This window comes from Scyliorhinus torazame, chromosome 12, assembly GCF_047496885.1.
Source record: "Scyliorhinus torazame isolate Kashiwa2021f chromosome 12, sScyTor2.1, whole genome shotgun sequence".
Taxonomy (NCBI): Eukaryota; Metazoa; Chordata; class Chondrichthyes; order Carcharhiniformes; family Scyliorhinidae; genus Scyliorhinus; species Scyliorhinus torazame.
Genome location: NC_092718.1, coordinates 173,061,705 through 173,089,381, shown reverse-complemented (window position 1 = coordinate 173,089,381; position 27,677 = coordinate 173,061,705). Strand labels below are relative to the sequence as shown.

The following is a 27,677-nucleotide window of genomic DNA, read 5'->3' as shown; positions in this document are numbered from 1 at the left end:
GCTGTGAACATGTTGGCTTGTTGATACAAAACGGCAGCGACTCTACTTCAAAAGTAAATGATTGGCTTTGAAACACTTTGAAATGGCCCGAGGACATTAAAGGAATGATATAAAGGCAAATGTGGTCATTGTTTTCCCAGAATCACCAGCACAGGGCCTGTTGGTGGATTGTGAGTTTTTTGCTCCTTCATATTGAAATCGTGGAAATGTATACAGATCATTTCAGGATGAGGATTTTTCCTGGAATTTAACCTCATCAGAATGCATGACTGTAGATTTGTCAGTAGTGAAAATTCAAAAGATTAAAAGTATTCGATTTCTGCCAGGCAGTTAGTCCAACTCCCTCCCGTGGAATAGCCACTAGGTTGTTCTAACCAGTTTTACTCAAGGCGGGAAGCAGCAGTGTTGAGCGCCTGGAATTGGCACTGGACACCGCACTCAGGGAGCATCCTGGCGGCCCCGCCCACTCACCTGTCGATCATCGCACACCCTCCGGGCCTACCAATCCGCTGCTCCGAAGGCGTGAGCGCCACCCTCTACCCCCGCCCACCGAGGTGCCAATCATTTGTCTTCGCTCTGCCCATGAACCCATCGATCACCGCTACCCGCTGGGGCTCCGAAAATCAGCCGTGGCCCCGCCCCTCGGGCTGCCAATCGTCTTCGCCCCGCCCCTCCAGTGAGCAATCGTGTCACCCCGCTCGGCCCCACGAGCTGTCAATCACCCTGCCCCCGCCCCCCGGGCTGTCAATCACCATGTCCCGCCCCTCTATTTGTCAATCATGGCCGCCGCCCCGCCCCTCTGCACCGTCGGACCTAGGGGGAGGGAGAGTCAGTCAGTCCCGGTGGATGATCAGTGTTGAGCCCCGTTGGTGGGAGACGGTTTCGCGCGATTGAAGCTTTTTTGCGTGAGCCGGCTCGGCCCAGCGGGGGAGCCCGGTTGCTGCCGGGGGATCGGATCGGGGGCGGGTGAGCGGGCCCTGCTGCCAGGTGAGCCGGTGTCGGTGAGAGTGCGGTCCCCACCCCCCTCCCCAGGTCGGGGTGCAGCATGCCCGCGGCGGGCCCCCCAGCCCAGCTCGCATCATGAGGAGCGCAGCGCTGCTGCTGGCTCTGCAATGGCTGTGGAGCGCGGCGCTGGCGGCGGCGGCGAGACCCGAGATCGAGTCGGCAGCCGCGGCGGCGGAGACTTTGGCGGAGATCGAGGTGGTTCAGTATCGGCCCAGTCAGAACGGTGTGGTGACCAACAACAGCACCCTCCGCCTTCACGGGCACTTCGCCGGAGCGGGCATGAGAGTGGCAGCTGAGGGCAAACTGCTGCAGGTAAGCGGGAGGCGGCACTTTGTGGGGACTGGGAAAGTGGTGCAGTTCAGGGAAGCTGGGTCTTCAGTAGAGTGAATGAAGGGCAGGGCGATCTCATGAGAAAATAAGTCAGATGGCACTCACTTATGTGCAAAGACAGAGTACCTGAGATAAAATAAATCAGTGCTGAGCAAATGCTTCAGATCTATTTATCTCTGCTGAGACCTCTGCTGTTTGAGAAATATCTACCGAGTGTTTCCACTTACAGAAACCATATGATGTGTTAAAAGGGGAATTTGAAGTCCTTCGGAGTAGTACCTCGGAATAGTAAAGCACTGATCTGTTGAGATTGTGTTGATGTACACTTTTAATGCCAAGCTTTTTATAGTCAACGTGCTGGTCAGCATAAACCCACAATAAGCGATTATTATTATATTACTAAACCCGTCAGACTGCACCCAGGGAGCTGCTGGTTTTGAGATAACACTCTAAATGCTTGGTATTACTGCAGAGATTGCACATTTGGACAATTGCAATATTGTAAGACAGACAAGGGAAAGTTATCATTTTATAACCAACAATCAGTAGAAAACAGTTTAATAAGTTTATTAAATACTCCGATGGGGGAGGGGGTGGAAACTACCATGTACAGAGTGGTATTCTTTGCTTGGGTTGTACTGTCCAAAAATCTGGGAAATCTTGCATTACCATTGGCTGATAGGTAAATCTACCTGAAGTAACTGATTTACGACTTTCAGTTTAAAGGATTTTCATTGCCTACATCTGGAGTACCCTAAAACAAATACTGAAATCTGAAACAATAGAAGTGAAGATCTGCAGGGCTCTACTTCTGCCCACTCAGCCTCACAGACGAAGACAATTTTGATCTCCACTAGAATGACATTCTAGTTAGCTAATTTCAGCCAGCATGAAAATGTATGCGTGACCAATGATGAGGACAAGATTCTGCTTGACTGGTGTTCTGTGGGTCAGTAGCTTGTCAACACACTGCTTCCTCTTGCCCGAATCATGCCCGGGACTGGAGATTGCTGGCATGATGAAACTGTACCCAAAAAGAACACCGTGCCTTTGGGGGCAGAGGGGTGAAATTTGTCTTTTTAAAAATATAATCACTGTATAGAATTGAGAACAGTACCCCCTGGGCTTGCGTACTGTGTAGAGTTTTGGTCTCTGAACCTCATGAAGAAGAGTGGGAGCAACAAAAATTCTAAGCTGATTTCTGGAATGAGGTGATGGCCAATTTGGGACAGATTGAGTTGTCTGAGTCTATAATCCTGGAGTTTGGAAAAAAGAGGTGATCTCATTGAAGCATATGAAATTTAGGTAGATACTGAGAGGATGTTTTTTCCTGGCTGAGGATCTAAGACTCGAAAGGATGATTAATCAATCAATTTCTTTGGAAATGTGTCTACTGTTGATGAAGTAAATGGTTTGTAAACTTGTCATAGTCTTTAAGTTTACATAACGGCCAACTGTGGTGAGCTGGCATTGTGTCATTTTCTAGACTCTTGATCTAATTTGGACCAGCTATGCCTGATTTTGTTGAACATTGACATTGCTGTGTGGAATGAGGTGAAACGACTTTAAACAGGGTCCCTACAGTTCACTAAATTCTGCACATTTGCTCCATGGAAGTATTTTGTTTGCCTGGTGATTATTTCTATGATGTGCTTGAAGATAAATGTTGCTTTTTGAGTCCAGGACGTTTGATTGGTGATGCTGTTGGTAATCCTGTTCTAACTAAACTTGATTAATATGATGTGGATATTACATTGATTAATATGATCTAACTTTATCATGGAGTCACCAGGTTCTTTTTTATTCTATCTTTTCCTGGTGTTGGGCATGCAGGTGATGGCAGCCACTCCAGAGAGTTCTTAATATGTGAACAATGACTCGCTATAGGTAAATAGCCTTCTCACCCTAGTGAGCGTGAAGAATAACATAAGCACACGCTATCTTTTACTTAGCACTAGTGCACTATCCAGTAGGAGTCACTAGATAACAATCAACAGCAGGAACCCTGCTTGATTCCCCCCCCCCCCCCCCCAACCTTTGATCCTTTGATCTATTACGCCATCACTACCCCAATTGGGATCATCTTACTCAGCACAGAACAAGGAATAAGTCTGAATACTTTGTGCAGTTGAGTTACCATGCCGAATCCTGCATAAACCAACAAGGCTAGTTGGCCGTTATTATAATTGAATAGCGTCAGATCGTTTAGTTATATACAAAGTTTTGGGTTAGAAATTATGGAAGTGTAATTGTTGTCAGAACATACCTTTTTTGGTTGGAAAGTGAGGAGCTAAGTTAATTTGCATACTGTGATGTAAAATGCTCCTTATTAAGCACTGGTGCATTGTGTGCTTAGAATCATGGTGTGTGTTGTCAGAAGTAAACTGACAGTCTGTGGATAGGGCGCTTTGAGATGGGCTGCACCACCTGCAGTAGAGATATCAAGCAAATTGTTATACTCCACAACCTCCGATTTGTTACTAACTAGGAATGTGTCAGAGCATCAAACACAAGATTTCAGCTTGATGTACAGTGGAGACTACGATGGCACAGGGTTTAGCACTGCTGCCTCATTATGCCAGGGACCTGGGTTTGATTCCAGTCTTGGGTGACTGTGTGGAGTTTGCATGTTTTCCTTGTGTCTGAGTGTGTTTCCTCCGGGTGCTCCAGTTTCCTCCCACCGTCCAAAGGGTTAGATGGATTGGCCATGCTAAATTGCCCCTTAGTATCCAGGGATGTGCAGGTTAGGTTACGGGGATAGGTGAGTAGGACAGTGAGCTCTTTCGGAGGGTCAGGGCAGACTCAATGGGCTGTTATGGCCTCCTTCTGCACTGTAGGGATTCTGCACTGTAGGGATTCTATGACAAGAATGTAAAAAAGAGCGGGTGTAGGCTATTAATCCTCTTGAGCCGACTCTACCATTCAGTAACATCATGGTTGATTTTCTACCTGCAGTTTCTGCACCATTCCCATATCCCTTGATTACCTTCTTGTCAAAGATCTATTGATCCATTACTTGCATTTACTCAACAACTGAGCTTTTCCACAGCTTTCTGGTATGGAGAATTCCAAAAGTTTACAATTCTTTGAGGGAAGAATTTTTGCCACGTGTAGGTTGTAAATGGTCAACTCCTTATTCTGATACTGTGACTTCTCAACTCCTTAGCTAGGCTGAATATCCTCCCAGTATGTTCCCGAATTTTATTTATTTTAAAATACATTTAGAGTGTCCAATTATTTTTTTTTCCAATTAAGGGGTGATTTAGCGTGGCCAATTCACCTACTCTGCACATCTTTTTGGGTTGTGGGGGTGAGATCCACGCAGACATGGGGAGAATGTGCAAACTCCACACGGATAGTGACCCAAGGCTGGGACCGAACCTGTGTCCTCAGTGCCGTGAGGCAGCAGTGCTAACCACTGCGCCACCATGCCATCCATCCTCCTGAATGTCATATCTTTCAATAAAATGCCTTTTCTTTCTAATCTCTCGGGAATATAGACCTAGTCTACGCAATCGCTGCCAATAGAACCATCTAATCATTCCAGTAATTAGGTTAGTAAACCTATGTTGCACTCCCTTGAGTGCAAGTATATCCTCCCTGAGTTTAGAAGACCAAAACTGTCAACAGAACCTAAGGCTCAACATGATTACAGTAAAACGACAATACTCTTTTGCTCCAATCTCTTTGTAATAAAGGTAAAATATCAATTCTTTTCCCTAATTGCTTCTTGTACCTACTTGTTAACCTTCTGTAATTCACATACAAGGACATTTAAGTCCCTCTGAATATCGCCATTTCCCAATCTCTCATCATTAAATAAATCTCTGCTTTTTTTATGCCAAAGTGGATAACTGCACATTTCCCTGCATCTGTCACATCTTTACCCACTCACCTAACCTGCCTAGATCCTTTTGCAGCCGCTTTGCATCCACCTCATAGCTTACTTTCCCATTTAGCTTTGTATCATCAGTAAACCTAGATCTGTTACACTTGATTTCTTCATCTAAGTCATTGATGTAAATTGTAAGGTGGGAAGGTCCAGCATTGATTCTTGCAGTTCCGCACTTGCTAAAGCCCGCAAATGACCTGCTTATTCCTACTTTAAATTTCCTGTCTGTTAATCAATGCAGATTCACTACCTCCAATCCCATGTATCCTAATTTTCTGTAATAACTTGTTGCAAGACATATTATCGAATGCCTTTTGAAAATTCTAAAACGCTACGTCCATTAGTTTCTCTTTCTCTGTCTTATTGCTTACAACGTCATAAAACACATAACTGATTTGTCAAACACAAGTCCCTTTTTATAAATCAGTGTTGATTTTGCCCAATCACATTGTCATTTTCAGAATGCTCTGTTACCATGTCCCCACTAACAGGATCCAGCATTTTCCCTGCTGCCCTGATTTCAGGCTGCTTCTTGCCCCTTTTTACTCTCTCTCTTGGAACAGCAGATTTACATTTTCTACCTTCCAATCCACAGGAGCTATTCGGGGGTACTGGGGATTGTGAAAGATGAAAAGCAACGTATGTTTGGGGAAAGATATGGCTAAGTTAACAGTATTGTATCATATCACGGAGCTGCTTGAGACACGTCAAAGTTTGAAGGTTGTGTAGTTACTCTGATCTACTGAGACAGCGGTTGCCAATGTCAACTTGGCTCAGTATGTAGCACGCGGAGTGATCGCAAGTTCTTCACTCCAGGGCATCTGTACACTTCCTAGACAAGCTGTCAATACCATATTATTGCTGGCAGCACGGTGGTGCAGTGGTTAGCACTGTTGCCTCACGCCCCGATGTCCCAGGTTTGATCCGGCTCTGGGTCACTGTCCATGTGGAAGTTTCACATTCTCTCCATGTTTGCATGGGTTTCGCCCCCACAACCCAAAGATGTGCAGGGTAGGTGGATTGGCCATGCTAAATTGTCCCTTAATTGGAAAAAAATGAATTGGGTACTCTAAATTTATTTTAAAAATGTATTATTGGAGGTGTACTGTCTTTCAATGTGTCACTCACATTGTGAGTGGAATGTACCACATGGCACCATTTAAATATGAGAAAATAGTTTTGATTGATCTCCCAACTTTCTTCCCTTGGCTAACACTACCAAATGTATTAACTGGTCATTTCAATTCATTTCCCATTTACGAGACCTTGACATGCCAAGTTTGCTTACCTACTTCACAAGTAATTAGTTGGACGTGAAAGCATCTTGAGATATCCTGAGGAGGTTCCTAAAACACATATGAAGGTTCTTAAAAACCTAAAAGACTGTTTTCTGCCATCACTTTTAGACTGACTGCTGCTGTGCTTAGTTCTCCCATGTATAACCTGAGTATTGTATCTTATCCTTGGGTCGGACACTGGCACTCAAGTTCAAATCCAGCCTGAACTGATATAAATCTGCTCAACGTGAAGTCCTTTATTAACCGAGTTCAAGCAGTTTCAATCTAGTTGCTGCTGTGCAAAACTGACCCCAATTCAGCACTTGATTGCCCAGCTCACTGAGAGGTTGAAGGATAGCTGGTGTGGGAAATAGAGGTTGTCGGGGAGGTAGGGATATTATCTTGTTATGGTACTTTCACATTGGATCTGATTGTTCTGTACTTGATCTGGGTGTGACTGATGCGGATGCTAAATCCCTAAAGTGGTTAGAGTTCTTCACTCTGATAAATTAGTTGTACTTGTCCTGGATTTGTTTCACACACTGGGAAGCTGCACATGTGAAATATTGCTAAAGTAGGCAGTGTGGACCAATTAATGCCAAAGGGCTTGTACTGTTCAGATGACGAGAATTGAATGCTTGGCACCATGCATACAGATGAAGCTACTAAAATTGTAACTTGTTGAAGCAGCGTGATAAATTGATGTTGGGTTCTTGCACAAGCCTGCGCATGATGGTAGATCTTCTCTCCTGTATTATTGTTGCTACCTCCACAGAATGCGCTTTACAGTTGCAGTATGAAATCTTGTATTGCCTAGGGGAATGTTGATTTTCGGCTTACTGTCCCGAGTGCAGGATTCTTTCAACATCTTCCTTTGCATCAAAATTCAGTAAAACAGGAGCCACAACTCCTGTACTCATTGTGTTTGGCTTATATCTCGGGGAATCGAGGGAAAAAAGGTCATCTAGATTTATAACTGCAGTTCTTTTAAGATTTTTGTGCTGGCATGTGGACATTGATGTGTTTGGGTATTGTGCCAGCACAACATGCACTCCACATGGGCATGGTCCTCTCTGCCAGCAGCCTGACACTTAGTTTCCTTAATTTCTTCCTGTCTCTGGTATATTAATGATGGAATTACTATGTCAACGTTTTCAGTGATTGTTGATACAAATAGCATGCATGATCAAAGCTTAAAAATCAAATTTACTGACAAAATGATTCCAAAAAAAGATGCAAAAATTCCTTACCCTCCTCAATTTTCCTTCCCGATGAGCTGGATTAATAATCTGTCTTGGTGTGTATTATAAAAGGCACTTTCAATGAACAGCAAATGCCCATGTTATGGTATTTTTAAACCCTAATTACATAGATACATTTATTAAATGCTGCTGGTAAATTTCTTCAGTTGCTTTCGTGGTGATTTTCTCCAGGATGAGGAAAGGCAGTGAAGGTACATTTGGTGGTGGAGGCAGCAAGTAATATGAGGTAGTTAATAATATAAGGCGATGAGATCAGTGGCAGTGAGTCACATCAGCAGGTCAAAGGGTTGGTGAGTGCCATTTGAGAGGATGGGTTGGAGGGGGTTGTGTATTAGGCCAGTAGGAACTTGGTACGGTTGTTGCAATGTTGGTGCCAATTGTAGACCTGACTGCTGGGAGGTTGATGCAGTTTGGACATCCGGCTGGGTGAAGGTTAGTGCAGCTTGTATATCTGACTGCTGGGAGGGTGGTGTGGCTTGTATTTCTGGCTGGGTGGAGAGGTTGGTGTGACTTGTGTATCCGGCTGGGTGGAGAGGTTGGTGTGGCTTGGATATCTGGCTGGGTGCAGGTTGGTGCAACTTGTACATCTGGCTGTTGGGAGGTTGGCGCGGCTTGTATATCTGACTTGGTGGAGATTAGTGCGACTTGGGCACCTGGCTGGACGGAGGTTGGTGCGACTTGTACATTTGGGTGTTGGGACGTTGGTGCGGCTTGTATATCTGGCTGGATGGAGGTTGGTGCATCTTGTATATCTGGCTGGATGGAGGTTGGTGCATCTTGTATATCTGGCTGGGTGGATATTGATGCGATTTGTATATCTGGCTGGATGGAGGTTGGTGCTACTTGTATATCTGGCTGTTGGGAGGTTGGTGCGGCTTGTATATCCGGCTGGGTGGAGATTGGTTGTGACTTGTACATCTGGCTGTTGGGAGGTTGGTGCTGCTTGTATATCCGGCTGGGTGGAGATTGGTGCAACTTGTATATCTGGCTGGATGGAGGTTGGTGCAGTTGTATATCCGGTTGGTGCGGCTTGTATATTTGGTTGATTTGGTTTGTATATCCAGTTGGGGCAGATGTATATCCAGCTGGCTGGAGGTTGGTGCAGCTTGTATATCCAGTTGGTGCGACTTGTATATTCGGCTGGATAGAGGTTGGTGCGGCTTGTATATTTAGCTGGATAGAGGTTGGTGCGGCTTGTATACTTGTCTGAATGGAGGTTGATGCAGCTTGTATATTTGGTTGAATGGAGGTTGGTGCCACTTGTATATCAGCTGGTTGGAGGTTGTTATAGCGTGTGTATCTGGCTGGGTGGAGGTTGATGCAGCTTATATATCCAGATGGGTTTGGTTTGGGTTGCGTTTTGGGGATTTGGAATTGGCTCAGTGGGAGTTTGACGAGGGATTTGACTTGCCAATAAATAGGAAGTTGTTAAGTCAGTGGGATGCTGATGAAGGTTGAACATTGGCCGAGTGGAAGCTTGGTGAAGGTTGTCTCGTGGTAAAGTTAAAAATTATTGAGGGTTATATCTGGCCTGTTGGAGTTTGGTGAAGATGGTACTGTCAAGGAGAGGTGATGGCACTTTAGTTTTTGGGGTCTGGTGTTCATGCGATTTATACTGATATCAAATGCCCTGTGAGGGAGGGAGGGAAAAGAAGGAGGACCTTAATAACGGTGTTCCCATAGACTCGTATATCTTTAAATGCCTATCTTTATCCCTCTTGTGGACCAAGTTTATGAATAAACAGTGATCACAGCTGGTCCGGCAGAGAGAATCGTTTAAGAGTGAAATGCTTCTGGATTTACGATTTTTAAATGCCTCCATAAATTGTATTTAATGGTACAGTAAATTTCTCTTTGTAGCAGTGCAATCAGTGTTCAGTGTACTGTCCTGTTTATTACAAGTTTCCAAAGTCCTGCCACCATTGGATTAGTGAATGCTTTTTATGCAGTGTTTGATCTCAATCGAGAAGCAATGCTTTTGTTGCTCCTCCCCACCCAGACTTGGTTACGGAGAAATCCCTGTTGATGACATTATCACTTTGATTGCTGGCGACCTCTTTCTTTCAGCTACGACGACAGCATTTGTCTTTGTGTTAGTTGATGCTGAATGTATCCCTGGCAGTGTTGCTAAAACACAAGGAGTTGGTGCTCCAGTTTGCTGCATTTTTACTTAGTCAATGGGTCGTAGTCGGGCTTTACTTTCAATGGCTGTTCAAACAGATCAGGATCAAAACCCTCCTGGATGAATATCTGTAATTCAATTCCGGTGCGATGGGTTAACCCAGGCTGTTTGTAAAAAGAACATTTCTCTCTGAACACTAGAAATCTGTTACTTCAGAAGAATGTATTGGGCAGAATGAGAGCTATGAAACTGATAGGGATCTGTTGTATTTTTAATTCTTTTTAATCTTCATGGCTGACGAAATGAATACATTAAGTAGATGAAAGGCTGGGTTCTGACTGAGGAGGTGTTTATTGAGTAGAGAATTGAAGCCCAGCCCGAAGTACAGCTAAAACAAGCCAAAAGCAAACATGAGAGATTTGTTTATCTGAGCACTTCAAAGCAGTTTTCCCTCAGATCACCTGATAACCAGTCCTAAAGTCACACTGACTCTAATAAAGATGAATATAAAGAACTCTTTATCTCTGATCCACATCTTTGGAGCCTTGTATACAGTATGGAGCCTGGTTTGGACAACAGCTAGAAACTCATTAAAAGTGACTAAAAAGAGAAACTAAGGGAGCCCACCTGCGTGTATCGTGTTCAGTTTTAGCTGTGTGTTGGTCACTCTATCTGCTTGTGGAGGCTGTTTGATCCTGACTGAGTCACCTTAGTTCCAGGTGAGCAGATCATAATACAGGGGCTGGTTTAGCACAGTGGACTAAACACCTGGCTTATAATGCAGAACAACGCCAGCAGCGCGGGTCCAATTCCCGTACCGGCCTCCCTGAACAGGTGCCGGAATGTGGCGACTAGGGGCTTTTCACAGTAACTTCATTGAAGCATACTTGTGACAATAAGCAATTATTATAATTATTATTCCTCCAGGAGCACCTCAAAATGGAGCAGAACTCATTTATTCCCCCCCATCCCTTTTTGACAGCATAAACTTACATGTTTTGGTTTCCCATGCACCCACCTAGTGCTATCCTTTGTGTGTAACCAAATATTAGGTGGCAGCAAAGTAAAAATGCCGTAAAGTGGAAAACCATAACAAGCTATTCAACCAGGCTGGGGCATCGCATCTATTTCTGATCCTGCCTTTACCTGGCATCCACATAGGGGTCAGGAGAGGTCATTGGATGTTGATCAGGGACAGGAGCCCTGGCTGAAGTTTTGAGTTTCCAAGTCCAAGGACACTGAAACCAGATTAATGCCACTGTTGAGATCTGCTAACTCGGCACTTGTGAAAGGTGAGAGGCCCTTAGTCTGTGTGCTCAGTGTTACACTGGACAGTGCACATTCTCGCTGAGCGAACCAGGACAAGTTCTGAGGTCATGATTCTCATCCTGCTGTTCTATCTCAGTAGTGTAAAAAAAACATTTTCCCCCCAATATTAAAACTTAATGTTTGATCCTCCTTTGCCTTGTTCTATTCAGCAATGCAAGTGCACATTCGCACATGAGATTTCAAAAACAGCAACATTGATTAAAATTGTCCAGTGGGTATCGTGTGGTTGAGACCAGGGCTGTGAACTGGCAAATACAGATTGAAGTTAAACTTACTTGAAGTGCATAATCTTGCGGTGGCACACTGCTGCCTCAAAGCCCCAGTGACCCGTGTTCAATTCCGTCCTTGGGTGGAAGTTTGTGTGGAGTTTGTATGTTCTTTCCGTGTCTACGTGGGTTTCCTCTGGGTGCTCTGGTTTCCTCCCACAGTCCAAAGATGTGCAGGTTAGGTGGATTGGCCATGATAAATTGCTCCTTAGTGTCCAGGAATGCAGAGGTTAGATTATGGGGATAGGGCAGTGTGGACGGGTGAGTGGACCTAGGTAGGGTGCTCTTTCAAAGGGTCGGTGCAGACTCAATGGGTTGAATGGCCTCCTTCTGCACTGCAGGGATTCTATGATTCAATGATGTGAAAGCAGTGTTTAACCGAACCACTTGCATCAGATCCCAGGTTCAATTATTACTGCTGTGCCAGCTGATTTCAACTAGGAGAGCAGTGGATTGGACTGGATTTGTTTATTGTCACGTGTACCGAGGTACAGTGAAAAGTATTTTTCTGCGAGTGTTAGTGAGGACAGCAGGATGCCTCAGCACCCAGGGACAGAGCGTGGTGGGAGAGAGTTTATACCAGTTTGTCTCTTGTCCCCTGCCTCCCAAACTCAGATTGCTATCTAGTAACAGCTGCTGGGAATTCTTCTTCTGTGGATGTTGAGACAAGATCAGATTCTACTCCCTAAGGTTGATTAACCTGAAGAATGCCCCCAGGATGAGGTGCTGCAGAGCTGAGGCCCCTTGGGAAACTATTTCCAAATACACACAAGGACAGCAGAATAACCAAATAAAATCTGTCCGACAATTATTTATCTAATACAGGCAAGACTTCAAGTTTGGGTTTATTTTCTCCGACAGTTTTTCATATTTTATCAGTTTCATCTGATGTAACCAATAACTAAAATGTCATCCGCCAGATCTGGGGCCTGCGGGTAGGATGAAAGTCTTCTAAGCTATTTTTTTTCTCAAAACACCAATAATGAGCAGACAATTCCACCAAAACAGACATTCAGGAAAAGATTTAATCAATAATTAGTCCAAGACACGTTTCCACAACCTGCCTATCTTCAAGCCACTGGGAGTAAATACTTTCACAAGTTCCACTTTGATTTAAAAAAAAAATACAGAATCACTTCACTACTGATGGAAATGTTTAACCAGGCACTTAAGTTGAATGAACTTCCTGAGACATTAAGATCGGCGTAAATCAGAGAGCTCTTTAAAATGAGCAAAGATCCACTTCTAAGTGAAATGATAGGATAAGTTCTGTTATCAGCTGCAACTACAAGATAGTTAAATGCTGCTACTTGCCTCAAAGGGACCTTATCCTGTTTGATTCATGAAGACAAGCTGAATTTTGTGAAAGGGAGGCTGTTCGTTTACAACTGTTGCTGGTTTGTAGCCTTATTGCAGGCGCAGACAGGTCTGGAACCCTTGCCGAGGGTAGCATGTTTGCTGATATTGAGCGGTGGATTCTAGATTTTGGACACAGCCTTCTGAATCCCAAATGCCTTCATTTACTCAATTGATGACCTACCTTTTCCTTTTGTGCGCAGTGGGTGTTCTCAAGTACAAACTAGGTGATTAGCAGCCTCACGGGCCAATCATTCGAGACAGAATCACTGAAAATGCTAGCTGGGTATTGAGCACACCAGCAAGAGTTGTTAAGGATTTTAGATCATACAGTCACAAAGAATAGCAAACAAGCATTTTGCACTTGCTGGAGTTTCATCTGGAGTGTTGTGTTCTGTGTTGTCCCTGTTTTACAGGTTTCTGCACAATTAAAGGAAGAAATTCAGAGAAAGGCTGATTCCAGAACATCGAGGTTTGAGATTTGAGAAAAGATTATTTACCTTTTAATAGAATTTGATATCTGTGGAGGGGGAGGAATTCGATGAAGATCTTTCAATATTTTCATGGGTGCAGGGAATCTGTATGCGGTGAAAGATTTGAGGAGGCGGTTTAAAATTGCAGTTGTTGAAAGAAATGAAGGCGACTTTTTGCTTTCAGTAAAAAAGGGTGGCACGAGTGTGGAGCAGATTCCCAGTAAGCGACAGAATGGAAAACCAGGAGAGTTCAAAGAGAAAATTCCTGTCAGGGAATGGAATACAGTGCTACGAGTTCAAAGTCATGCTGAGGAACATGATGGGTGGTTTGGAACAATAATCTAGGTTGACCAGTGGTCTTTACCTGTACAGCAGTCACACAGCAAGCTCCACTAACCCCAAGGTAAAGGTACAGAGTGAAAAATAAGAAGCAAGGAAGAGGAGCCAGGTCATATAGAGGTGAGCCAAGCTGGACTGGTGCCCAGGGAAATGGGAAGGGCCGCAGATAAAAGCCCTACGGTATTGTCCTTTTTTATGTTAAGTTTAGATTGCGTTCTGCCCACTGGCACACTTGAATAATGATTCGAAAACACTTTATTGTCCAACACTCAACATTCAAAATGTACTAATGACTATTGGTGACTTTACAAATACTGCTTATGAGAAAGTTGTTCTGTTCCAGGTTTCTTGTGTTAGGTTATCTGTTCTGCATCCTCTGCTGCTGTTCCAATTTTGGGTGAGTGCCGACTTAAAATCTTATCATGACATACCACAAGAATGGCCTCCATCTTGTCCTGTTATTATGATCGAATGACGTAGGGGAGGTAGCTTTTATTATAGGAATGTCCCAGATTGATTCTGAGGAGATTATTGCGAAACTGTGTGGTTGAGACAGATGATTCGGGGAGCAGCTTTTTTGGCATTCTGAAAATGCAGGGTCCCTATCCTTGTTGCACATCCTGTGGGAAAGGAAATGTTATGTATGCAGATAATACTCAAATGGTTGTGTATTGCTTTTTTTTTAATAAACATTTAATTGAGGTATTTTTGGTATAGTAACACCAACAAAATAAACAATATACATGAAACCATAAACATAGTGCAAAAGCCATTTACCTCTCGTACAAGTCTCACCCTTATTGACCCCCTATTCTAATCTAAACTACCCCCCCCCCCCCCCCCCCCCACCCCGCCGGTCTACTGCCGATTAATTTCCCGCAAAGAAGTCGACAAACGGTTGCCACCTCCAGGTGAACCCTAACAGTGACCCTCTCAAGGCGAACTTGATTTTCTCCAAATAGAGGAAGCTAGCAATGTCCAATAGCCAGGTCTCCGCCTTCGTGGGCTTTGAGTCCCTCCATGCTAATAGTATCCGTCTCCGGGCTACCAGGGAAGCAAAGGCCAGAACATCTGCCTCTTTCTCCTCCTGGATTCCCGGATCTTCCGACACCCCAAAAATCACCACCTCTGGACTCAGCGCCACCATTGTTTTCAACACCGTGGACATGACGTCCGCAAAACCCTGCCAAAATCCCCTAAGTTTCAGACATGCCCAGAACATGTGGACATGGTTCGCCGGTCCTCCCGCACATTTTGCGCATCTGTCCTCCACCCCAAAGAATTTGCTCATCCGGGCCACTGTCATGTGAGCCTGGTAAACAACCTTAAATTGTATCAGGCTGAGCCTGGCACATGTTGTAGATGTGTTCACTCTACTCAACGCGTCCGCCCATAGACCATCCTCTATCTCCCCTCCCACTTGCGCTTCAGCTCCTCGGTCTGCATCTCCTCCGACCCCATAAGCTCCTTATAAATACCCGAGATGCTTCCTTCTCCTACCCACCCTCTGGAAACTACCATGTCCTGAATCCCCCTTAGCGGTAGGAGCGGGAAGGTTGACACCTGTTTACGAAGGAAGTCCCGCACCTGCAGATACCTGAATTTGTTTCCCCTCGCCAACCCAAACTTTTCCTCCAACGCCCTCATACTCGGAAAGCTCGCCTCGATGAACAAATCCCCCATCCTGTCAATCCCCGCACTCCGCCCGAACCGGAACCCCCTGTCCATACTCCCCGGGGCAAACCGGTGATTATCACAGATTGGGGCCCAGACCGATGCTCCCACATGCCGCCTCCACTGGCCCTAAACTCTCAGGGCCACCACCACCACTGGACTGGTGGAGTACCGCGGCAGAGGCGCAGTTACCAATGCCCCCAAACATTGAGAGGGGGCATCCCTGTCTCGTCCCCCCGGTGCAGTCTAAAATAGTCCGATGTTGTCCTATTCGTCCGTACACTGCCACAGGAGCCTGATACAGTAACCTGGCCCAGTCAATAAAGCCCCGCCCGAATCCGAACCGTCCCAGTATCTCCCATAGATAGTCCCATTCTACCCAATCAAAAGCCTTTTCTGGACCCACCACGATCACTACCTCCACCTCCCTACTTTTGGGAAGCATGATCACATTTAACAGCCTTCTTGCATTGGCCACCAACTGCCTACCCTTAACAGGGTTGTGGTCCTCCCCAATAACGCCTGGAACACAATCCTCTATCTTGGAGGACAAGATTTTGGCCAGCAACTTGACATCTACATTCAACAGGGAAATTGGTCTGTAGGACCCACACAGCTCCGGGTTCTTGTCCCGCTTAAGAATCAGCGAAATTGTTGCCCGTGACATCGTCGGGGGCAACAACCCTCTTTCCCTTGCCTCATTGAACATCCTCAACAACACCGGCCCCAATATCCCAAGAACTTTTTATAAAACTCCACGGGGTACCCGTCCGGACCCGGGGTCTTACCTGCCTGCATGGCCTTCAAGCCCTCCACTATCTCCTCCAGCCCGATTGGGGCCCCCAGCCCTTCTACCCGCTCCCCGTCCACCTTTGGGAAATTTAGCCCCTCCAAGAAGTGCCTCATCCCCTCCGGCTGCGTAGGGGGTTCCGATCTGTACAGCCTGCTGTAGAAATCCCTAAACGCCTTATTCACCCGTGCTGAATCACCAACCAGGTTCCCATCTCCGTCCTTTACTTTCCCTATCTACCTAGCTGCCTCCCTCTTCCGAAGCTGCTGTGCAAGCATTTTGCTGGCCTTCTCTCCATGTTCATAGATCACCCCCCCTCACCTTTCTCAGCTGCTCCACCGCCCTCCCTGTGGTCAGCAAGCTAAACTCCCCCTGTAACCTGTGCTGTTCCCTTAAAAGCCCTGCCTCTGGGGTCTCCGCATACCTCCTATCAATCTGTAGTAACTCCTTTACCAGTCGGTCCGTCTCCGTCCTGTCCACCTTCCCCCTATGGGCCCGGATCGAGATCAGCTCCCCCCTGACCACCGCATTCAGTGCTTCCCACACCACCGCTGTTGAAATTTCCCCCGTGTCGAATGACCTGCAGGTAGCTCTGAATACATTTCCTCAGCCGCTCACACACCCCTTCATCCGCCAAAAGTCTCACATCCAACCTCCAGTGCGGGAGCTGGTTACTGTCTTTACTAACCTGCTGGTCAACCCAGTGCGGAGCATGGTCTGAGATTGTAATCGCCGAGTACCCCGTGCCCACCACCCCAGCCAGGAAGGCCCTGCTGAAAATAAAGAAATCAATCCGGGAATACACTTTATGCACGTGTGAGTAGAAGGAGAACTCCTTCACCCTCGGCTGCCCAAATCTCCATGGATCCACCCCCCCCATCAGCTCCATGAACCCTCTTAGTTCCTTTGCCATTGCTGGCACCCTGCCCGTTTTCGAGCTTGACCGGTCCAAGCCAGGGTCAATAACTGTGTTGAAGTCCCCTCCCATGACCAACCTGTGCGAGTCCAGGTCCGGTATCTTCCCCCGCATCCTCTTTATAAACTCCACATCATCCCAATTTGGCGCATACACATTTACTAATACCACCTGCACCCCCTCTAGCTTCCCACTGACCATAATGTACCGACCTCCCACGTCCGAGACTATTCTACTCGCCTCAAACACCACCCGCTTATTGATTAGAATCGTGATCCCTCTAATCTTTGAATCTAGTCCCGAGTGAAAGACCTGACTGACCCAGCCTTTCCTCAATCTAATCTGGTCAGTTACTCTAAGGTGCGTCTCCTGCGACATTACCACGTCCGCCTTCAGCCCCCTAAGAAGCGCGAACACACGTGCCCTTTTGACCGGCCCATTTAACCCTCGAACATTCCAGGTGATCAGCCTAGTTCGGGGACTCATTGCCCTCCTCCTCTGCCGATCAGACATCCCCTTTTTTAGGCCCGCATCTGGCCCGTGCTCCGCACCTCCACCGGTTCATCCCCAGGCAGCCCCCGTTCCAACTTTCTCTCTGTCCCTCAGCCCAAGTCCCTCCCTTGTCAGCCGAACATTCCCTCCCCCCCCCCCCCAGTAACAACGCCCTGTAACCCAACACCTTTACTAAACCAAACATATGCACCCCCCCCCCCCCCCCCCACTGCGTTTCCAAGAGCTAGCTCACCCAGCTAGCTTGGTGGCCCCCATCCCCGGCGCCAGATAGTCTCCCACCTATTGTCGTCCTCGTCCCCCCGCTCATACAAACAAACTCCAACATCAAACAATCCCCACACAATTGCCCAACAGAAAAACACCCCTCCATCCCCCAACAGTGCAAATGAAAACCGTAACTCACTCAGCTCTACCGCTGGTTCCAAATCAATGCAACCAACATCACAAACATCTTCCATGAAATGCAAAAGCGGAAACCTTTGACAAAAACAGAGAAACAAAAAGAAAAAACATGAACGTTGCAGCCAAGTTCAAAAGTTCTCAATCCATCACCAGCCCTTTCTTTTTCGCAAAGTCCAATGCGTCCTCAGGCGACTCGAAGTAGAAGTGCTGATCCTCATGCGTGACCCAGAAACGGGCTGGGTATAACAGTCCAAACTTCACCTTTTTCTTAAAAAGGATCGACCTTATCTGGTTGAAGCCTGCTCTCCTGCTGGCCATCTCTACACTCAAGTCCTGGTAAACCCGCAGGATGCTATTGTCCCATTTACAGCTCTGTGTCTGCTTGGCCCACTGCAGAATGCGCTCCTTATCCGAGAACCTGTGGAATCTCACCACCATTGCCCTCGGGGGGGGGGGGCGTTGGTCTCCCATTCGCGGCTTCCTCGCGAGTGCTCTGTGAGCCCTATCCACCTCCAAGTGCCGGGAGAACTCCCCATCCCCCAGCAGCTTCACAAACATGTCTGCGATGTATGCCCCAGCGTCCGTTTCTTCGGACCCCTCCGGGAGCCCGACGATTCTTAGGTTCTGCCTATTTTCTAGGTCCTCCACCTTCTCCAGGAGCTTCTTCTGCTGGTCTCTCAGCATCCCCACCTCCAGCTCCACCACAGTCTGATGTTCCTCCTGCTCAGCCAGCGCCTTCTCCACCTTCTGGACCGCCCGATTCTGGGCGTCCAATCTATCCTCCAGCTGCTCAATCGACTGTTTGATGGGGTCCAGGCAGTCCCGTTTCTGCGTAGCAAAGCCTTCCTGAATGACTTGCATCGGCTGCTCCATACACTGCTGGGTCGACAAGCCAGAGGTCCGAACCTCCGCCATGCTGTCTTCTGTTGCAGCTACAGCCCAAACCTTCTCTATCTTTTTCTTTCTGCCCTTACAAACACACGTCTAGTCCTTCTCTTCATGCACTGAAGTGGGAATTCAGTATACAATTGCCACTAACATCCGTTTTACAATTCAAGTCCGGTAGAAAACGGGGGAAAGGTCCAAAAGTCCGACCAGAGCGGGAGCCACTAAATGTGCGACTTATTCCTTCATAGCCGCCACCAGAAGTCATGGTTGTGTATTATCAAGTATTGCAGACCACTTCCATATTCAGAGGGAAAGCGAATGTACTGGAGAATGGACCTTCTTTAGACATTAGTCATTGGGATGAGGTTACGGAATTAGCCTGGGGATTGGCGGAACAGTGGGGGGGGGGGGGGGCGGGGGCGAGAGAGTCTCCTCTCATGAAAATTGTACTTCATGTTCTTAGTGTGGACATGTTTAGTGCTGTATGATGCTGGTTTCTTTTGATGTTCTTAGTGTATGATCTTTTTCTCAAAATGTTTCACTTCAAAACAATCTTTGAGAGATTTTACGTGATACAATAACAAACTATCCAGCTCATCTCAACATAAATAAGCAAACCAGCACCCCCCCCCCCCCCCCCCACTAAAAAACAACCACTAAAAACTCACCCAAGGTCAGTAGGAAACTGATTGTGCAGGAGCGGAGGAAGTACTCCCTCTGGAATATGTTTACATGTTAGAGAAAGTTCTCCAGAATGTCTGTGCATTATAGACTGGGCACTGTGTTTCTTGGACATCCAGAACTTCAAGCTGACTGCTCCCAGCACCAGAAGAGGTCAGGTACCATAGCTGGAAGAGTGGGTTTGACATTTCTTACCAGAGAACCTTCAGTTGCTTGTTTAAAGGGGAAAGGAACGAATGAAGATGCCCATGTCTGTTGCAATAAACAAGTGGCTCCCCCAAACCCCTTTACTATCTAAAGGAGAGTAAACTTGACCACTACTGCTTGGATCAGTTCCAAAGTTCTGTATTGTGCAATTGCAATCATCTTGAATTATTTCATAACTATGGTGGTCTGCAGTTGGGGTCAGGTCCCATGTGAATGCGACTGATTTGCCGCACCTCTTTTGTCTTCTTCACCCCCACTGCTATGAGACTGCCTGTCCTGGATGAGCAGTCTCTCCCTGTGGTTAAGCATCGGGAAGAGAGAAGCCATTGTCTTTTGTCCCTGCCACAAGCTCTGTACTGTCGCTACTGATTGTGTTGCCCTTCCCAGCCACCGCCTCATGCTGAAACTCTCACTTGTGCCGTTTGTCATCTTCCTGGATGGCCTCATGTTTATCATAGCATTAGCTCAACCAAAACTTTGCTGTTCTTATTCCATAACTCTTTCCCATCTCACTCACCCTCTAGATCTGCACTTATTCCTGGTCAGCTCATGGAAACATAGAAAATAGGAGCAGGAGGAGGCCATTCGGCCCTTCGGGCCCGCTCCACCATTCGTGATTATCATGGCAGATCATCCAACTCAATATCCTGATCCCGCTTTCCCCCATATCCTTTGATCCCCTTCACCTTAAGTGCTATAACTAACTGCTTCTTGGTGTACTCCTTATCCTCAGACTGTGACCCCTAGTTCTGGGCACGTCTTCCATCGGGAACAGCCTTCCTGCATCTACCCTGTCTAGTCCTGTTAGAATTTTACAGGTTTCTATGAGATCCCCCTTGTTCTTCTGAAATCCAGCGAATACAATCCTAACCGATTAAATCTCTCCTCATACATCAGTCCTGCCATCCCAGGAATCAATCTTCGCTGCACTCCCTCCAGAGCAAAAACATCCTTCCTCAGATAAGGAGACAAAAACCTGCACACAATAGGCCTCACCAAGGTCCTGTATAATTGCAGCAAGACATCCCTGCTCCTGTACTCTCATCCTCTCGCTATGAAAGCCAATATACTATTTGCCTTCTTTATCGCCTGCTGTACCTGCATGATTACCTTTAGTGACTGGTGTACGAGGACACCCAGGTCTCGTTGCACATTCCCCTCTCCTAATTTATAGCCATTCAGAGAATAGTTTCATTTTTGCATTCATGACTCAAAGTTAAAATGTTCATCCTTGTATTCTGATACCTTAATTCTTTCCCCTCTCCCTACCCTGTCTCTGTTCCTCCAGTCCTCCTATTCCTGCCCTATTTCCTACTCTCTGTTCCTATAACATTAAAAAAAGAATTTAGTGTACCCAATTCATTTTTTCCAATTAAGTGCCAATTTAGCATGGCCAATCCATCTAGCCTGCACATCTTTTGGGTTGTGGGGGTTAAACCCACGCAAACACGAAGAGACTGTGTAAACTCAACACGGACAGTGACCCAGAGCCGGGATCGAACCTGGGACCTCGGCGCCGTAAGGCGGCAATGCTAACCACTGCGCCATCATGCTGCCCTTGTTTCTGTAACATTGGCCTCACGTGCATTACCCCTTTCTCCCCTCCATTGGCAGCTATGCTTTCAGCCATGCAGATCCCACTCTGACCCCTCTTTCTACCTACCTACCTACTCACTTTAAGACCTTGCTTAAAACTCACTTGTTCCGCACACCATGTCATGTCCCCCAATCTTCTTTTTGGCTTGGTTTTCATTTTCCTTTCAACTTGCAAGTGTGTTGGGACATTTTCGATGATAAGTTTTGTCTTTCAGAGTGCCAATAGCAAAGCCGATCTCACTGATGATTTGAAACCTACATTGTTTAAGCGGGGTGGGGGGGGAGAGGGGGGAAACCTTGCAGTCACATCAGACATCATTCGACCAATGCTGCGGCTAGTACATTAGCTGTTGTAGAGCATGGCTGGATAACTTCCATGAGACTCTTGCTTTCAGCAAACTTTGTGGTGCGATAGTTTAGGATTGAACATCAAAAAAGATTTGGATTTTTGGCAAATCACTTTTCAAAGCAGGTATTCGATCCAGATCAAGCGGTTCACTGTACTTCTGATGTATGCAAAATGTCCAAAAGAATGAATTGCAAAGTGATGCAGTGCCATTCAATCCATCGAGCCTGTCTTTCCCGTTGATCATGCAGAATCTTCGCCATTGTGGATCCACGCAGCACATTATTCCTCGAGGTTTCCTTGCAGACATTTCAGAAATGACAATAAAAAACGATCCCATGAGTCTCCCTGCATCACTGAATCCAAAACATCCTTGTCAGTCTTTATGAACTCCCTCAATGAAGCAGTGTCCTTTTGAAGATGGGGCGCTGCCCTGGGATGAAGCATAAAGTCTGATTTGTGTGAAATGTCCTTATCAACGTAGTGACACTTGAGCATTGCTAGATTTTCACATGTAACTGTCTAAGGCTCCTTTCAGTATCGTTGGACTCTACTTTCTTGATGTCATGCGCGGTCTGAGTAACTTTAGTTCTGATTTGATTTTCACTGCTGTTGCTGGCTGGAATTTAGAGTTGTGGATTGTGCTTTTCAATGTCATTGATGTTTCAGCTTTTTCCTTATTTTGTACATGGCTTTCATGCTCTGATGTGTATATTCTGAAATACATTTGGAGTACCCAATTCATTTTTTCCAATTAAGGGGCAATTTAGTGTGGCCAATCCACCTACCATGCACATCTTTGGGTTGTGGGGGCGAAACCCGCGCAAATACGGGGAGAATGTGCAAACTCCACACGGACAGTGACCCAGGGCCGGGATCGAACCTGGGACCTTGGCGCCGTGAGGCAGCAGTTCTAACCACTACGCCACCGTGCTGCCCCTCTGACGTGTACTTTGACTGTAAAGTTTTCTTTTGCTACAAATACATGTGGGGATAAACCCTATCTCTTTCCTTGACACTGCCTCCCCCCATCTTTTGAGCACCCCTCATTCCTCAAAATATAACCTCCTCAAGAAAGCAAGTGAGGAGTTTATTTTAAGCTTGTTCTCCTTGACTCTGACCACTACCTTTTGTGATGATCGTTCCCTGTGAGGGTCGCAGTGCTGTTAAGTTCTGGTGATGCTTTTCCCCTTCAGCATGGTTTGAGTTGTGGCTGGGGTGGAGAGCTGTTTGTAGTTGCTCACAAACCCCGTGTATCTGGCTAATAATGAGTGTGTTTGGATTATCTCTTCCTGTTCCTGAAATCCCCAGTCTTGGTTTCCTGCCATCACTGAAAAACCTGTTTACACTTAAAATACCAGCTTAATTCACATCCAGATGATCCAAATAAAATCTTTTTTCAAATTTGGATGCAACTTTTATTTAAAGCTCACTGATCTGTGTATTGGTGGGTTGTCGGGTTGTCAACTTTTGGGAAATGGGATTCTCCACAATTTCTGTCCTGTTACCCACACAAGTAATAGCAGATATCGAATGTGCTGCTGTCTGCCTTGGAGCTGTCGCAAGTGGAGAGTGTACATTGTGATGTTTGGTTTAGAAGTGGGCAATGCTTGGTTTCAAAGTGGAAAGCAGCAGGCACTGTGAGGCTGGAATATTCCTGCCTTGTTTTAATTAATTTGCTGCCAGTTTTTCTGTGAATTGCACTTGACTTCAAGCTTACTGGCTTGGGACATCAATTTAAAGAGCAGGCCAAGTCTCGATTTACTTTTGTCTGAATCTTATTATTTCAGTCTTTTTTTTACACAGTTCAGTTCTATACTTTATTAACATTTATTCTTCTCTCCCTCTTGTGCTTAAGGACGTATGCCTGCAGTAACTAGATCTTCCCTGGCTCACCGTCAGTGCGATTTTCTGAGATGTGGACTTTGACAGATCAGAATCCTCACCACGCCACCACCTGCTCGCCAACCACATTATTTGTAACAAGGTTAAAAGTAGCCCACTTATCGGGCGGCACGGTGGCGCAGTGGTTAGCACTGCAGCCTCAGGGCGCTGAGGACCTGGGTTCAATCCCGGCTCCGGGTCACTGTCCGTGTGCAGTTTGTCCATTCTCCCCGTATCTGCGTGGGCCTCACCCCACAACCCAAAGATGTGCAGGGTAGGTGGATTGGCCATGCTAAATTGTCCCTTAATCGGAAGAAACGAAAAACAATTTTTTTTAAAAGTAGTCCATTTAGATGCACTCCCCATTGAAAAAATTCAATCACTGGACTCCAAATAAATAGACTGCATCGTCCAGTCATGTACTGAATTGGCTGTTCCCAATGTCTGGGAAATCTGATCTACTTGGATGTTGTCTGTTCAGATGGATTGAGCATCTTCCTCATTCTCTAGTTGTAAAGTTGCTAAATGAAACATTTGGAAGTTTGCCGTGGCCGATTGTATATGTATATTGTACAGATAATTGGCACATTTGCAATTTGTCTTAGCAAATAATGACTGCATCTATGTTGCTAAGCTTGGCTCCCTTATTACTGAAAGTATACTGCAGAAGGAAGGAATTCCACCTATCAAGTTTGTTCTGCTGGTCTCCAACTGGAGCTATTTCCTCGAATCCTATTTTCCTGCCAAATAAATATACTTCCTTTCTATTGTCTCAAAATCTTTCAACAGGAGTTGATTTCTTTCATTTAGTGCATGCAGTCAATCCTGGCAGTAAGGCAGTCTCCGATCAGCATTTGGTGGTTTGTACCTTCTCAAGGAGAAATTGGGATGTTATTGTACAGTGCTTATTCTACAGGTAGCTGGTGCTCTGGGGAAAGGACTGAAATGCTTGTACGGAAAGGGGTTCGTTTCCCACCTGAATCCAGCAACACCAATTTTCATTTCTGTAGCAATTTTAACAGTTTATTAAAAAAACGGTCCAGAGTTGCATCACAAAGGAAATAAATAAGTGGGAACCATTAAGTGTAGGGAGAGAGTGAAAACTTGGCTGACGAAAGTGAGCAATGGAGAGGTAGAGAGATTTAGTGAGAGTGTTATCGAGAATGGATCAGACGGTCCCTCAGAGGTGAAGGATGCACTAAAGATCAGAGGGAATGTGAAGCTGCAGGACATGGCAGCGGTAGGGTGGCGCAAGGTCATGGTCAGATTTAAGGTGGGGTGGACGAACTTGCCTTTCCCCTCGAGAATTAAATTTAACATCATTTAGGCTAGCAAGGATCGAGTTGTTTGGTGTGTGGGACATGTTACCATTACCTGTCCTTTGGAGAAGTTTAAATTTGTGAAGCCAGGAGGCACGCAGTTGGAATAATTGATTCTAAAGATAAAGCATATATGGGGGTCATAGTGACAGAAGAATTGAAATGAGGTTGAGCCCTTGGGGAATTCCAGCGGTGGCAGTACACGGCTGGGAAGAGAAGCCATTGTCTACTTTCGGATAGGTTGAGGCATGAAACATGGAGTTGGAAAACAGAGGAGCAGCATTGTAGAAGGATGATACGATCAGCTGTTCAAATGTTGCATAGTGGCTGAGGGGAAACTGGAGGGATGAAGGCCCTCAAAACTCAGAAGATGTTGTGATATCATAATCCTTATTGCCACAAGTAGGCTTACATTAACACTGCAATGAAGTTAATGTGAAAAGCCCCTAGTCGCCACATTCCGGCACCTGGTTGGGTACACTGAGGGAGAATTCAGAATGTCCAAATTACCTAACAGCATGTCTTTCTGGACTTGTGGGTGGAAACCGGAACACCAGGAGGAAACCCACGCAGACACAGGGAGAATGTGCAGACTCCACACAGACAGTGACCCAAGCCGGGAATCGAACCTGGAGCTGTGAAGCAACAGTGCTACCCCATGTGCTACCGTGCTGATATTGGTGAGGGTACACCAGTGCTTCGTGGAGGGTTTTGAACGGGGCGTTTGGATAGATGGACAGGTGGCAATGCCATGTTCAAGACCTGAAGAGACAAAAAGTTAGCTTGTATTGCGGTGCAGTAGTATTTGAGGAGGGGTTTACAACCAAATGTGTCAGAAACCCAGTGATTGGGACTGAAGTAATTGAGTTTATTCCGCCAGCATTGTTAAATGTGACTTGAATGTTCAATTTAATTAATTATATTTTTAACCATTAGGTGACCTGGTGCATTTTTTTTTAACACAAATAATTTGATCAAAGTTGTATCATTCCAATATTTACGCAATTGCCTTTAATTTCTACAGAAACTGAATTCTGTGCAGGGACACTGTCATTGACATGGTTTAATTTGAATCCATCTAATCCTTTTAATGCCATGGTGTCCAATTCTACACTCTGCCTCTTCCCCCAGGACCCATCCTTCACGTTTCAGTTGTTAAAAGGAATGCGTAAACGAGCCAATCAGCCCTTAATGTTCGAAATTCAAACCATGTTTTCAGCTAAGAAAGCCGAGGGGGCAGAAGGCAGGAGAGGGCTACAATGTGCCTCCAATCCCAGGAGTGTGCCTGGTGGGTACACTGTACCTCCACTGATTTGGATACTTGTCTATCTTTCACAGATCCAGATTATACTCCCTTGTTTCTGGTAGAGAACTCTGTGGCCTAGTTCTGTCAATATTGGGGTAGTGCTGTGGGTTTTGATTGTTCCTGGGATCTGTGGTTACTTATTAACTTTGCAGTGTCATTTAGAGCTGCTGGTATAGCAAGCAACAGGGAACGCATGCTGAGCTACAGTAAAGTCCCACAGTCCACGACTTTTGCGATTTTGTTTACCTGTACGAAAGCCCTTGTCCAAAAGATCACCTGCTTTGGCCCCAAATCTTCACCTCCTCATAAGCTGTGTGTGTTGTATCTGTCATTGGCTGGGGGTTGGGGGGTGAGGAGGAGATGCAGGTTAGCTGTACATGCGCACACATTTACAGAGAGATGCTTTTATAGATGAGAGAAGGTTAGTTAAACAGTCCATGTTTCTCCCAGTTGTTACAGTCTGTGTCTCTGGTTTCTCCCAGGCCTGGCAACCAATGAGGGACCCTGTTTTTGTGGCAGTTTCTTTCCCTCGTCCAAAACAGGAGAGAGGGGGAGTGTGAGAGAGAGAAAGGGCCAGCAGTAGCACCAACCTCTTCGATCCTCTTGACTGACGCTTCAACAACAACAAGCAGCAACTTTTTAAACATACAACCTCTCCCAACGAGCACGGGTGGGGGAGAAGAGAGAGGGGCGCTTTAAAAGGGCTTCCGGACAGACAGGACCCCGGCATTTGGCCATAGTTAAATGTTGGGGAGAAGAGGAGTAAGGAGGTTAAATACTGGGATTACAGGCGGTGAGCTGCCTCTAGACTGGTCAAAAATGTGATGTTGTCAATAACGTGGAGAGGGGAAGAGGCCTAGTCCTTTAAACCCCCGCTTTCTCATCTCATCCCCTGTAATGTGGAGTGAAGAGAATCGGCTCAGGGCTCAGACTGTGCAACACCGCCTCTATCCAGAAAGTACAAAAGAATCCTGTGCCCCTGGTTCCCAATTCCCAACACTATGGGAATGTCAGCCATGACAGAATTCTGAGTTGCTCAACATGAAAGAATTCAAACCTGTAGCCCACCTCCTAAAAGCGTGACAGAATCTTATCTTTTCAGTCTTTTTCTCTCTCTCTCTCTCTTCTTCTCCTCCCCCCCCCCCCCCAAACACACACACACACACATGCACAAATCATGTCTCAAGGATCAGACTGTAGATAATTTCTTGCATGCCAGATCAAACATAGTTGCTGTTTACTCTGTTGATATGGTGCAATGCTCAAAATTGGCAGCATCAATGCTAAGAGGTGGTTGAGAGAGTAAGTGCCATTGACTTACTGTTTTAGCTACCTATTTAGATAGTCTTGAGGTTTGCGATTTGTCAGTGACCTGTTGAAAATCCTAAACTTGCAAGGATTGGAGTGAATATGAATCAGCTGCAGTTTTACACTCTGCAGTCTCGTTGTTTTCATTACTTAAAGCATTGGAACACCACTCACCAGTTCACGTGCATGCTGTCAT

The 27,677-nt window shown here is 46.0% G+C and overlaps 1 protein-coding gene across 2 annotated transcripts in view; it reads left to right on the top strand.

Moving 5' to 3' along the window:
• Nucleotides 1-842: 842 nt before the first annotated feature.
• rnf43 (ring finger protein 43) overlaps nt 843-27,677 on the top strand; it is a 221,887-nt gene continuing 195,052 nt past the window's right edge. For both annotated transcript variants that reach the window (XM_072469400.1, XM_072469399.1), the window contains exon 1: nt 843-1,317. In XM_072469400.1, the coding sequence (XP_072325501.1) occupies nt 1,081-1,317 (237 nt within the window). In that variant the 5' untranslated portion in view covers nt 843-1,080. The remainder of the gene's footprint in view (nt 1,318-27,677) is intronic.